This window comes from Carassius gibelio, chromosome A2, assembly GCF_023724105.1.
Source record: "Carassius gibelio isolate Cgi1373 ecotype wild population from Czech Republic chromosome A2, carGib1.2-hapl.c, whole genome shotgun sequence".
NCBI classification, from domain to species: domain Eukaryota; kingdom Metazoa; phylum Chordata; class Actinopteri; order Cypriniformes; family Cyprinidae; genus Carassius; species Carassius gibelio.
This window is the reverse complement of record NC_068372.1, coordinates 5,816,297-5,829,416: the sequence shown is the minus strand read 5'-3', so window position 1 is coordinate 5,829,416 and position 13,120 is coordinate 5,816,297. Positions and strand designations below refer to the sequence as shown.

At 40.1% G+C, this 13,120-nt stretch overlaps 1 protein-coding gene across 1 annotated transcript; it reads right to left on the bottom strand.

Annotated features, from left to right (window-relative positions):
- Nucleotides 1-8,847: 8,847 nt before the first annotated feature.
- On the bottom strand, nt 8,848-11,187 carry LOC128024989 (zinc finger BED domain-containing protein 4). The gene is made up of 2 exons (XM_052610919.1): nt 10,136-11,187; nt 8,848-9,777 (listed from the first exon to the last, which is right to left on the bottom strand). The coding sequence occupies exons 1-2, from the start codon at nt 11,129-11,131 to the stop codon at nt 9,517-9,519; spliced, it is 1,257 nt and encodes a 418-aa protein (XP_052466879.1). The 5' UTR covers nt 11,132-11,187; the 3' UTR covers nt 8,848-9,516.
- Nucleotides 11,188-13,120: the final 1,933 nt, after the last annotated feature.

The window sequence follows — 13,120 nt, the reverse complement described above, 5'->3', positions numbered from 1 at the left end:
TTTTTGTTTTGTGTGAGCACATGGCTTTTGTCTTAGTTCCTATGTGCCATGTGCTCTAATCCATTTTCTTGACCCCACCCATCTTGTAACCTGGTTATTGATGTAATTCTCCCCACATGTGTTCCCTCGTTACCCTCCTCATTAGCTGTCTATTTATTGTCCTTGTGTTTGCAATCTGGTTGCTAGTTCGTTGTTGAATATTGGTCTTTGCTTATCGTGCCTTGCCTTGTCAGTCCAGATTTGTCTGTTTCTCCTATGGGGTAGTTTTTGTTTGTATATTTTATGATTACTTTTAAAGAGCCCTTCTCTCTGCATCATTGAGTCCTCACCTCATCCCTCTACCCGAACCCTGACAGCATGATAATGTGTGTCATCACTACGGCACACCCTTTATGGCATTGGTTCTGGCTTTTGTTCACAGAGAACTCATAACAGGGATTGAGCCCGCCAATGTTACTAGGTCGTCAACTAGTGATGGGAAGTCTGGATCATTTTACTGACTTGGTCCTTTGAATCTGATTCAGCAAAATAAACAAATATTTTTTCTAGTAATTTATTTCATTTCGTTCATTTAAGCAAAATGTAATAAAAATGTTACGCAACTTCCCTAACACATCTGGTACTTACAAACATTGATCACACTACAAACAATACAAAACTATAATGCTGTAAGAAACAGAAAAGATTAAATCATTATTTACCTGGGTCTTTAGCCTATGATTAGCTCCCCTCACCTCTTATAGTCTTAAGTCTAATGGTTTGCATCATTCCTTCATCACATGACAGCGTCATAAACTAAACCTATGTTTATGTTAGTTCATCTATCCAGTCATCAGGTTTGAGTCGTTCCTTCATCATGTGACAGTCATGTGAACTACTCATCACTCTCCCCAACCCCACATTCCCAGAATAAATCCCAGGATGTGTTTGCATTCCCACAGAACACAATCTGGCAATGTTCCGGCAGTTTTCTGGGTCCAACGTGCAGTGTGAAAGGTGCTTTAGCTTTGTTTGATGTCATATTCTAAATAATTCCATTAGTGGGGCTTGAAGAAATGATGTTGCCTCCTCTGCACAGTTTGACCTATAATGCAGCCCCTGAAGTGAGACAGAAAACAAAAATACTGCAAAATAATAACAATAACATGACTAACCAAGACGTTTCATCTACTTTTGGTCAACTAAAATGAAGTGACATTTCAGCAGTTTTTATTTTGTAAACCACATTTAGTGACATTTTTTTGTTAACAATATTGCATTTTACATTTAATTATAGTCATCGTCACATGACCAGCATTTATCTTGCATCTCATCTCGTTTTTCGTCACATGATAAAGGTTCGTTGATGATGATATTTAGTCATAATTTTCATTGATGAAAGCAGCACTACTGTCATGTAGGACTTTTCACAGCATTTTGTGACAGGATACACAGACAGCATTGTCTGTATGCACGTACAAATAATTAAATGCACTCGAAGACTGTGCACTTCTACTTGCCTGTTGACACTGTGTTTGCCCTGTTTTTAAAATAAAGCTGTGCTGGCTTCACTTCACCTCCTTGCAAGTGTATAGCCCAGTAGTGTATCCAGAAAAATGACTCTGGGTGTGCCACATTTATTGTCAGATTACTGTGCAAAATTATGGGTTGGGCCTTGTGTCCGGCTGTCCATCAAGCCGAGTTTTTTTGCTAAAAAAAAATTAAGAAATTAGCTTTAGCTAGCAATGTGCAATCAAAAATTATCTGTTTATATCATAGACGGTTTATATGCGCGGCAAAGATCTCTGGGGAGCTGGGGTCACAGTCAGTTGCTGTTTGCTGATTGGTTGGCAGTCCGAATGTCGGCAGATATATTTTAACAAAATTTCCGACTGTGTTGCATTCATATATCAGACACACATAGCAGAACAATAAAGTTTCCTCTATTCTTCGTCCAGTTCAACAGCCACTTACTTTCATGTATTTCGGGAGAAACTGGGGAATTCAAGTGCTGTAACGTGACTTTAAATCCGGCTGACCGGTCTCTGAACTGCAGCGCTCATCTCGTTATAGATCAAGATAATTTATAAAGGTTTTTAAACGAAGAATCGGAATATCAGATAGTTGACATGATAAGCAAGTTTGTGTATATATTTTAATAAAAAATGAAAAACTAAATAAAACAAATAGGATACATCTGTTATTTATTGTGGTTGCGCATCGCCATGAAAACAAGAGGTCAGTTAAAATATTTGAACTTACGTAAAATATTTGAACTTACGTAAATCAAGGGTTGATTTAAAAAAAAAAAAAAAAGTATTTTCTAAGTAAACAACAATAGCCCAAGTTTAGTAAAAAAACATTTATTGAGACGATAAAAAATAATTCTGCATCTATTTTTAGGTGTGCCAGCTGCCACTGTGGGTGGCACAGGCACACCCGTGGCTACGCCACTGGTATAGCCTATTTCCTGACAGCGTGTAAATTTTTTCTGCCTTTAATGTGAATGGAAGATATCATGAAGCTTAAGTTAAATGGGAAGGAATGAGTGTCAGTTTATGTATGCAGGAAGTTATAAAAAAATAAATAAATACAGCATTAACCAGAATGGATTTCTTGTTAGACTCAGATCGATTATAATGGTTAGTTCTGGTATATTTTTACCAGCATACTCTTCCTGGTGAAATCCAAATAAAGATGGGCCTTATTGATTTCCTAATGTGGTAATGCAGGGATCAGCAAACTCTAACTCTGTACTCTAAGAAAGAAGAGAAGGGAAATAGAATACATTTTACTGACACTGACAAGATCAAGCTCTGAACAGAGAGCTACAGTTGTCCTCATCTGTCACTTTGGATTAAATCATCAAGTTCATAATTTGAAATGCTTTTAACATGCTCAGCAACTCTTAAAAATTTGAACAAGAATCAGAAAATTATGGCCATTAGCCAATAGTCAGTTTTGTTTTAACTTACAGTCTGAGACTGCTGGCCTGGTTGGAGCTGCTGTCTTGAAACTGCTGGTATAACAGAACATCTCCACATTACGCATGTAGCCATGGTTACTTGAGAGAACAAGACTATGCGTACAAAAAATTTAGGAACACCTTCAGCGTGATAACGCTCTGAATCACATGTATAATCAGTTCAATGGATGGGCTAGATATCACTTGCGGGGTGATGTAGGTATCAGGAAGCTTAAAAGCAAGTGTGTTGAAACTGTCGTCAGCTTCCAGAAATGAAGCAGGCAATGGCAGGGATGCCATAAGTCTGGCTTTGAAACGCAGCTTCTCAATCTCTCTAGGAACTAAGGTTACATGTGTAACCTGGAGACATTCCTCTTTAGGAACTCAAGCTGTGTCAAAATGCTTTGGGAACGAGAATGACCATGACAGCAGAATGACAAATCCCTGCCTAATGTGTGATTGAGCACATCTAGGGCGAGAGAAAAAAAGAGCCTGGAATGGCTTGCATATCTGATGAAGGTGAGGAGCTTGGAGTGTTACCCATAATTTCCACAGCTCCTGTGAAAGGAGGTCCTTCCTGATGGGAATCTCCAATGGAGAGCTGTCGATAAGGAAAATCAGGTCCGAGAACCATACTCGGTCTGGCCAGAATGGGGCGATTAACAACTCCCAGAAGCAGAGCAATTGGGGTGAAAGCATACAGACAAAGACCTTGGGGTGAAGTTTTCATTCCCTATTCCTCAGCCCCTGCCTTGACAGGATATCTGCTCCCATTTTGAGATGCCTGGGATGTAAACCACTCTTACAGAAAGAAGTTTCCCTTGAGCCAACACAGTGATCTGGAGCACCAGCTTGTACTATGGGCGCTGCACAAACACAGACCTCCTAGGTGGTTGATATAAGAGACCACCCCTGGGTTGTCGGTGCATGCCAACACATGTCTTTTAGGTCTCCATGGAGGCGGCGAGGCTCTTAGTTCCGTGACATTTCTGGGAAGTAACTGATAGAAGTGCTTTCAGGAGACCGCTGTGCCACTGGTAGGGTTGGTAGATCAATCTCCTGAGGGGTGAACCCCGCTCACCTCAGGGGGGCCTGCCATCTGAAGTGCAGTGCCACAGCATCAGGACACTCATAGCTAAAGTTTCCTATTGAAAATGACGGCCCTCATACCTGCATCCTCAGCTAGGAAGACTAGACCAGAGCTTTCTCGGGGCAGAAACCAATGAAGCATGCTTAACAGGAGCTCCCACTAAGGGACCTACTAAGGGAACCAGCCTCTTAAAACTGGCCTCTGTTGTAATTGCTCTAGAGACCTCCTTGGAGGCGGTGAGCCTCTTAGTACCTCTACGTTTCCAGCCGGTAGATGAGAGAAGTGCTACTGGAAACTGCTGCAACCTGTCACAATGGCAGGGTTGGCAGACTAATCTCCTGAGGGCACTGAGGATAAACGGGCACCATGTAATGTGGTGTCCACCACTCTTCCCCAGAGGGGCTGGCCCACAAAATTAGGAGCTGATTGAGGAGCTGGAACACAGTAGGTTGGGACTGCTCCCGCCCAGCAGCCACTGCTCAAACTCCTAAGAGGAAGAGATGTAAACATGTTTTCTATCAGGAAATGTTTGTCCCAAGAGCCCCTGAATATCTAACTTCTCATAGTCAGATAAATACTTTATTTTATTTTATTTATTCCTCAGAATTGAATGCAATCAAAGAACCGAATGAGTAAACATGGTACAAGGTCTGGTGTGGTAAGATTCACATAGAAAGCAGAAAATCATGTAATACACGTGTTGCCTCAGCATCGTGTGAGCCACTTGGTGACACAAACAAATTCAATCTCCTCTGAGAAAATTAGATGCAGCAGTGAGCTCTCACTCAAAATGGGAAGAAACCACAGTATGGGCTTGAGAACTAGTGAACATGGGTGGAGATATGAAGAGCCATCTCCAACCCATCAGACAGGTCATGTGTGATCCTGCGATCTTAGTTGCTACTGTGCCTAAATAGCAGCGTGACTGGAATCACAAGATTGAAGGCTTGGACACACTTTTTGGAGCGTGAGTGGAGATAAGGCAAAAGTGGAGTGCTTAACAGTGGGAAAAGCATAATAACTACGTGAGCTCCGCTCCCCATTAATGCTGCTCAATATAACATTATAACATAATATGCTTGTGTAACTGGCAAACTCATCGACACCATCTGTATCAATCTCAACATAAAAAGACAGGTGGAGCATCGCGCCATCTCCCCAGGAGCAAAGACCACAGCGCAGGCTTCCGAAACCCCAGAGAGTGGGTGTTGGATCTGCTGTGATTAAGGAAGAAGATATGGACTCTTCTGTTTACATTACTTCCACCGGATCCAGCTAAACCTGGGCCGGCACAATGAAAAACACTAATGAAGGTTCCTGAGAGCAAAGCAAGTCAGTAACAAAACGCTCACATTTGTGAAAGCTGACTCTACGTGCTTGTGTCCCCACCCGAAATATAGTTCAGGCAGGGAGGAACAGACAACCTGAAAGCTGCCTTCTTGCCCAAATGCTTCTCTTGACTGAAGCTGTGACATAATGGAGCTTATAAGTGGACAAACAACACTTAATGCGACTCACAAACAGATAGCAACTGACACACACAAGAGCACTTTTTCGAATGACTGAAATTTGACACTGTTTTCACCTCATGTGCTTTTAAGCTTCCTGATCACCACATCATCCCACCCGGGACGTCTTGCCCATCCACGTGTAATCATTGGACTGATTACACGTGATTCAGAGCATGGTCACGCTGAAGTCATTCCCAAAGCATTTTGATGCTGCTCGAGTTCCTGATAATTTGCTGAATTTTTAAGCTGATCTTTCTAATACATACCATGAACATACAGTGTCAAGCTCTAAAAATGAAAAGTAAATAAATGCCTAAATAATAAATGAGTAAGAGGTGTGAGGAAGTTATTCTTCTCTGCTCTTACATTTTATTCATGTTTCTACTTTACTTGCCATGGCATTCGGTCATTGCACATGCAAGTTTGATATTACCCAGACTTATTTTCGAGAATATTGCTATTTCCTTGAATTATGACATGACATGTCATATGATATGATATTTCAGATCATTGTAAACAAAAAAGATTACAATTAGAATGACTTAACTATATAATTCACAATAATCGGTGTTAAAATCAGTGCCCCATTTAGGACTTTTACAAGAAAATTAATTGAAAGAATAAATGAATGTAATTGAGAGCTCTCTGACTGAATCACACCGGAAACCACAATCAAACAGAAGGGAGAACAATGGCTCTATTGGTCTGTGGTGTTGCTCCTGATTGTCACTGCCTGTACTTGGTGGTGAATGGTTTTGAGGGAAAATTATCCATTGTGTCTCTTTACTTCTCACTGGTCTGATAGCCCTAATGAAAAATAAGTTTATTCAAGAGTGCTATTAGTATATGTCTTTTAAACTAAAAGTAGGAAAGTATTATTTTAGTTAACTTTTTATGTACTTCTCAGAAATGGGCTTTATGTACTTCTTCGAAATATCTCTAAATATGTCTAAATATATTTGAGCTATACTCCTAGAATCCATGTTTTCATTATTATACCCTAAAATGTTTTTGTTTAAAACCTAAATAGGGACATAGTACTATACTTAAAGTGCATGATTTAAAGTTCACTTAAAGAAAACTTACGAGTATACTTACAGTATAAAACTGCAGTAGTTTACTAAGACTAAACTTCAAAGTGTACAAAGTATTTAATTGGTAAACTATCAGTAAACTAAAAGTTCACTTTTAGTATAATTGCAGTACACGCTACAAACATATTCTATGAATATATAGTTGGGTACTCAAAGTTTGCTACTGTTATACTTAAAGTATAAAGTATACTTTTATATAATAGAAAGTGGGCCAATTTAGTCCCAAGGAGTATGGAGTACAAGTATAATATTGTAATATTATTTAATTTTTTTAATGGTACAAGGTTCTGTTTTTATGTTTGCTTGTGTAGCGAATCAGCTCAAAGGGGAAATATGAATAATCAATCATAACCAGTTATGATAAATTATAAATATTTATATTCCACTGGCCTCTCAGTGTCAACTGTCTGTCATTTCTAACAATGATACTTTTCTGTTTAAAGGGGGGGTGAAATGCTAATTTTCACTCAATCTCCTGTTAATCTTGAGTACCTATAGAGTAGTACTGCATAAGGTCAAACCTCAACTGTGATACAAATAAGGCTTTATTAACCACATAAACACTTAAACTAGTCTAACATACACACACAAGTGCATACAATTGGCATTGGAAAAAAAAGGTTAAAGGGATAGTTCACTCTCAAATTAAATTTTGGTATGTTTTAGCTTACCTCAAGGACATCCAAGATGTAGGTTTCTTTGTTTCCTCAGTATTTCCCATTTTGATATTTTTAGGTCAAACCATTCTTGTCTGTGACTCACATAATGGATGTCTATGGTCACCAACTCAAAGAGCATGCACAGAGGAGTCCAAATTAAACAATTCCCCATCGTAAGTACACATTGGTGTCCTAAGACACGAAACAGTATTTATATAGTTTTTACCTCTTGTACACAACCACGTCCAACTGGTCTGAGTGCCCGAGTGCTTCCTGATGTGACGTGCGCGTGTGTTCTGGCTTAGTCTGCCCAAGCACGGAAAGCGCAGGAAACAATCTCTCGGGCGTGTACATCACTCATTGTTTACACTTACTGCCTATGGTTTACACGGATTTCGGAAGTATTACTTGTCACTGTGAAGATCTAAACATATTTAGACGTACAGGAAATTGCAATGGAAGACGATTTCAATATATCCATAGACAACGTTGAATTTTTTTCACAACCATATTTATTTGAACCAGAATACACAGACCAAGTACTCAGGAGCGATCCGCTGCAGCGGCATGTCTTCAAGCCTTAGAGAGACAGAGATCTCTTCAAAATTGGTGGTGTTTTAGTAGCAAGTGTTGTGAGATGCCAACAGAAGTGGAGAGCATATGTTGTCACGAATGGAACAACTACAAGACGACGACGAGGACATTGACAGTATCGCATCACACACCTGCCTGACTGAAGATCCTGAGTTCTCCCTGCTGTTGAGACCCAGCGTTTTGCACGTTGTGTTTAGTTAGCCATGTATAAACTGGAGGCGACATCCAATGCCAGAGGGACCCAATGGCACGCTGTCAATAAAGTGAGTAATGTGTTGTATTTTTATTATAATCGCAACGATTATAGGGTGCATTATAAACAAATTAATTACAATTACTGCATTATATTTCAGACAGTGCAGATTGGTGGCGTAGCGTGTAGTGAACAACGATTGATGTGCATGAGCGAGAGATCACACTTTCCGCGCTTGCACAGACTAAGCCAGAGCGCGCGCGCACGTCACAGCGGGAAGCACTTGTGCACTGAGATCAGTTGGATGTGGTTGTTTGCAAGAGGTAAAAACTATATAAATACTGATCCTTTTTTTACACAAACCGCTCGTTTCGTGTCTTAGGACATCAATGTGTACTTACGATGGGGAATTGTTTAATTTTGACTTCTTTGTGCATGCTCTTTGAGGTGGTGACCATAGACATCCATTATGTGAGTCACAGACAAGAACTGTTTGACTTAAAAATATCAAAATTGGAAATACTGAGGAAACAAAGAAACCTACATCTTGGATGTCCTTGAGGTAAGCTAAAACATATCAAAATTTAATTTGAGAGTCAACTATCCCTTTAAAGCTTAAGCAGTAAAATGAAAAGAAATACAATCATGAAGCTATGGTACAATTTGATATTCAGCAGATCTACACCCTGAAGGAAACTTCAGTTTTCTTAGTTCAAACACACATTTGTAAAAGGTGCATATGATACTTAATGTATCAATTAATAGGGATGCACGATATTGGATTTTGGCCGATATTCGATATGCCGATATTTTCAAAATAATTTTGGCCGATGCCGATACCGATACCGATATATATACACATTTTTCGCCTGATATATTAAAACTTTAATTTTACTGAAGAGAAATCCATGTATCTCTTCTGTACTGACTCTACCATAAATGTATTATTTTACAAATGTAGACAGACATTCACACCTGAAAAACAGGTCAATTACTTCACTTGGAGAATAAATGATATGCCAGTGCAACATTTTATTTTTAAGTTTAGACTTTGAAACTTCAGTCCTTAAGATTAAAATAAATACAAATACATTTTCAAATATTTTTTTTTACATCTTTTCCTACTGGAACAGGTCTACCAAATGCTCCCCCAACATAGTGGTTAACATGACATTGTACTGAAACTTACAGAAAACACTTCAAGTGCACAAAACAAGCAGCTGTAGTCCAGACCTCCACTTCAGTCCTGAGGACCCACTTTAAAGTATAATCAAACTTAAAACCAAGCTCCACATATTATCTTGTGAGCCACAAAAAATAAAATAAAAATACAAGGACATCTTATCCTTTACTTGAACTTGAGTGGTGCAAACCTTTTCAGTCCAACTAACTAGGGTGACAACTTCGGCTGACCGGTAGGCTTCTGTTCAGCTATTTTTTTAATACCAGAGGTAGGTTTTTCTTAAGAAAAATGAGCATCTCTGCCTTTTCACCGTCCATTCGATTTCTCTTTTCATCCATCACATCAGAGGCAACGCTAAAAAGCCGTTCACTGTCAACGCTTGTGCAAGGTGCACACAGGTACTTGCGTGCAGCAAGAGCGAGGGCAGGGAAACGGGCCTGGTTGCACTTCCAGTACTCCAATGGACTGTGGTTCCTGGGAATTGTGGGTTCGGCCAGGTATAAGATGACCTATGAAGTAACAGAATACCAAAATATTACTTACGGATATATATATATATAGGCTATATATATATATATATATATATATATATATATATATATATTTTTTTTTTTTTACTTTATGCTTTAGGCATTAACAGAGCTCTAACGTTTTTTTTCCAGAAATCAAATGATTTATTAGTTGCACTTTTATTATTATTACCGTACACATAGCGAATTATGATAATAAATAGGCGATTATCTATGTTATGACATTGCAGAATAATAATAGCGAAAGTCGCATCATTAATTAGGATGCTTTCGGTTCAAAAGTGAAATATATATTTTTTTAAATAATAACCTACATTTGTGCATGTTTTACGCTTACCTGTGACGCTGAAGCGGTCTTGTCTTGCTCCTCAAACATGACATTCTCCTCCAGAATTTCGTCATACATATCCAGCAGTGATCCTGTTCGGGTCCTCTTCTCTGGAGGATCCTCTGTGCTGGCATCTGCACTGCCGCTCATGTCATCCAAAACTTTGAGCAACAGGTCGCGAGCACTCCTCTTTTTTTCCTCGTCAAAGTACCGGTCTTTGTAGCGTGCATCAAGCATGGTTGCAACAGAATAAAGTGCCTCACAATGCACACCGCTGAAGCGATGATTGACGGCTTCCAGCAGGGTAGTTTTGGTAGTCTGCACTCCTCTGTCCGTGTCACTCGGCCGGCCAAGCAGTCGTGTCAGTGCCACAACCGCGGGGATCACATCAGCAGCAGAAGCCTCTGCAGAACTTATATCTCTGGTCAGCTGTTCAAAGGGGGCGAGAAGTGTGATCATATTTTCTATAATTCCCCACTGATTTGCCGTCAAAGTTGCAGGAAGCTCGAAATCAGCGGCATAAGCACCTAGTGCCCTTTTCTGCTCGACCAAGCTTCGCATCATATAAAAAGTCGAATTCCATCTGGTAGCGATATCTTGTTGAAGTCGTTTTATCGACATTCCGAGCTCTTTCTGTACATCCGCCAGTCGACTGTATGCCAGCTGGGAGTGTTTGAAATGTCCAATTATTCTCCTTCCCACGGCCACAACATCCGCCACGCTGCGCTGAGACAAGACACCGTCATTCACCGCCAGTTGCAGTGAGTGTGCCATGCACGGTAGACTTGTCACACCAAACTCCATCATAGCTTTAGCCATGTTACGGGCATTGTCACGTAGCACGACATGCACTCGTTCTCTTTCTATTTTCCATTTCCCAAACATACTTTCAAATGCGGACGCAATTGCAGCTGCTGTGTGAGAACCGGAGCATTCCTGTGAGTGTAGGACAGCTTTTTTAAGGGTGAAATCTTCATCTATCCACTGGGCAGTGAGGCTCAACATGCTTACAGGACTCACGCTTGATGTCCAAATGTCCGTGGTGAAGCTAATGTGACACGCGCCGGCAAGGAGCTTTTCAATTTGACTGGCGACAACACTCTGGAGTTCAGGTAAGGCCACGTCAGAAAAATAGCGCCGGCTAGGCATAGCATACCGCGGCTCTAGGTGCATCATTAGCCTCCTGAAGCCAACATCTTCCACCACGCTAAACGGCTGGCTATCAAGAGCAATAAATTCAATTATTTTGTCGTTAAGATCTTTTACCTTTGGGTGGTCGCTGCTGTATTTTCTAGCTTTGTCAAAGGACTGAAATAGAGGCTGCTGATGGGTTTTTGCCGGCACTTTTTCCGTTTTACTTTTTAAAAAGTCTTGGTGCTGCTCAGGATGACGGCTCTTAAGATGTGTAATCATATTTGTAGTGTTGAAAGACTGTTGTTTTACGCCTCCTCGCATCACTTGTGCTTTACAAAGATTGCAAATAGCAACTTTGTTATCTGTTTGACAGATCTCGAAATGCCTCCACACAGCTGACATGTTGTAAGTTTAAGTTTTTGGCGCTCAAGCTACGTTCATGGTCGTCGCGCGCGCACATGAAACACGCCCCCCTATCGGTTTGGCTCATCGGCAGAAATATTCATATCGGCCGATGCCGATGATGGTCATTTTAAGCTTTTATCGACCGATACCGATGTTGTGCCGATATTATCGTGCATCCCTATCAATTAATAAGACTGAGACTTTCATGTCTCGCCTGTTTATGAGTTTATGAGAAAGACCAGTTTTAATCAGAGGATCTTGATGAATGTAATGTCAAGGTCGACAGCCTGGTGCACGCTTAGGGTGGTTTTTAAGACTCTTAACTCAGCACCTTCTCCTGGAATTCCTGAATCTAGAAGAACCACCTGATCTGGGGTCGGTTTCCCATACAACAACGTAACTCGCTGATTAACCAGCATAGTACGATGCATCATTATGGAAACGAACTATCGAGACACGACTGTTTCCCAAAACAATGGTGCATGTGTCGCAAATCCATCATTCAAACTACATTGGTTTGAGCTGTCGTTGTTCTTCTTCTTCGATCTAATGGCTGACTGGAGCCATGACACATACAGCCACCTACAGTAATTTGGTTTTATTTTCTCTTGTCTTCGACTCGAATCATGCTTTTGAAATTACGTTACATAGGAGTTGAGTAATAACGAATCATTAATTTGTTCTGGAATACATTATATACACACACGGGGTTAAAAATGTGCTCTTTTCTGATCCCAATGTCAATAATTTCACAATTTCATATAAATACTATTTCTTGTTTAATATAGGCTACTTAACCACAATTGAAAAAAGATGGGTTTTGAAAAAAACTGATGTACTGTTGTGCACACCTGTTGCTTATTTTGCAGACCACCCCCCCATTTCTGGAGAGGAAGTCGGCCACAGCCATCTGAACACCCGGTCTGTGGATCACCTTGAACTTAAAAGGGTATAGAGCCAGATACCAAGGAGTGATCAGTGCATTTGTATCTGTAGGATTTCAGATATTAATATATCCAAAGTTCATCGGAGGTGTAGAAACTTGATGGTGTGTCTGATTAAAACACTGGACAGATACCAGTCCTTTGCTCTCTTTTATTTTAAGTTCAAGATGATTATTCATAGACAATTCCCATAGCATGGAGATGGACAGATGTTAATGGATGGACAGGATGAACTGGATGGGCAACATGTACAAGATGTACAAGATGGTCTTAAGTCACTACAAACAGTACAATAAAAGAAATCAACTCAATTCATCAACAAACATGTTGACAACACATGCATATATATATATATATTCAATCCAAACAATAAATTGGCAAACAAACTTACTTAACGCATCTTAAGGAAAGGACTCAAAGGACATGGTTGGGTGTCCATTCAAACACCCACACCTTACCAAAGGAAGAGAAACAATGGAAGGAAGTGAGGTCTACTTATAGACCTTGACCA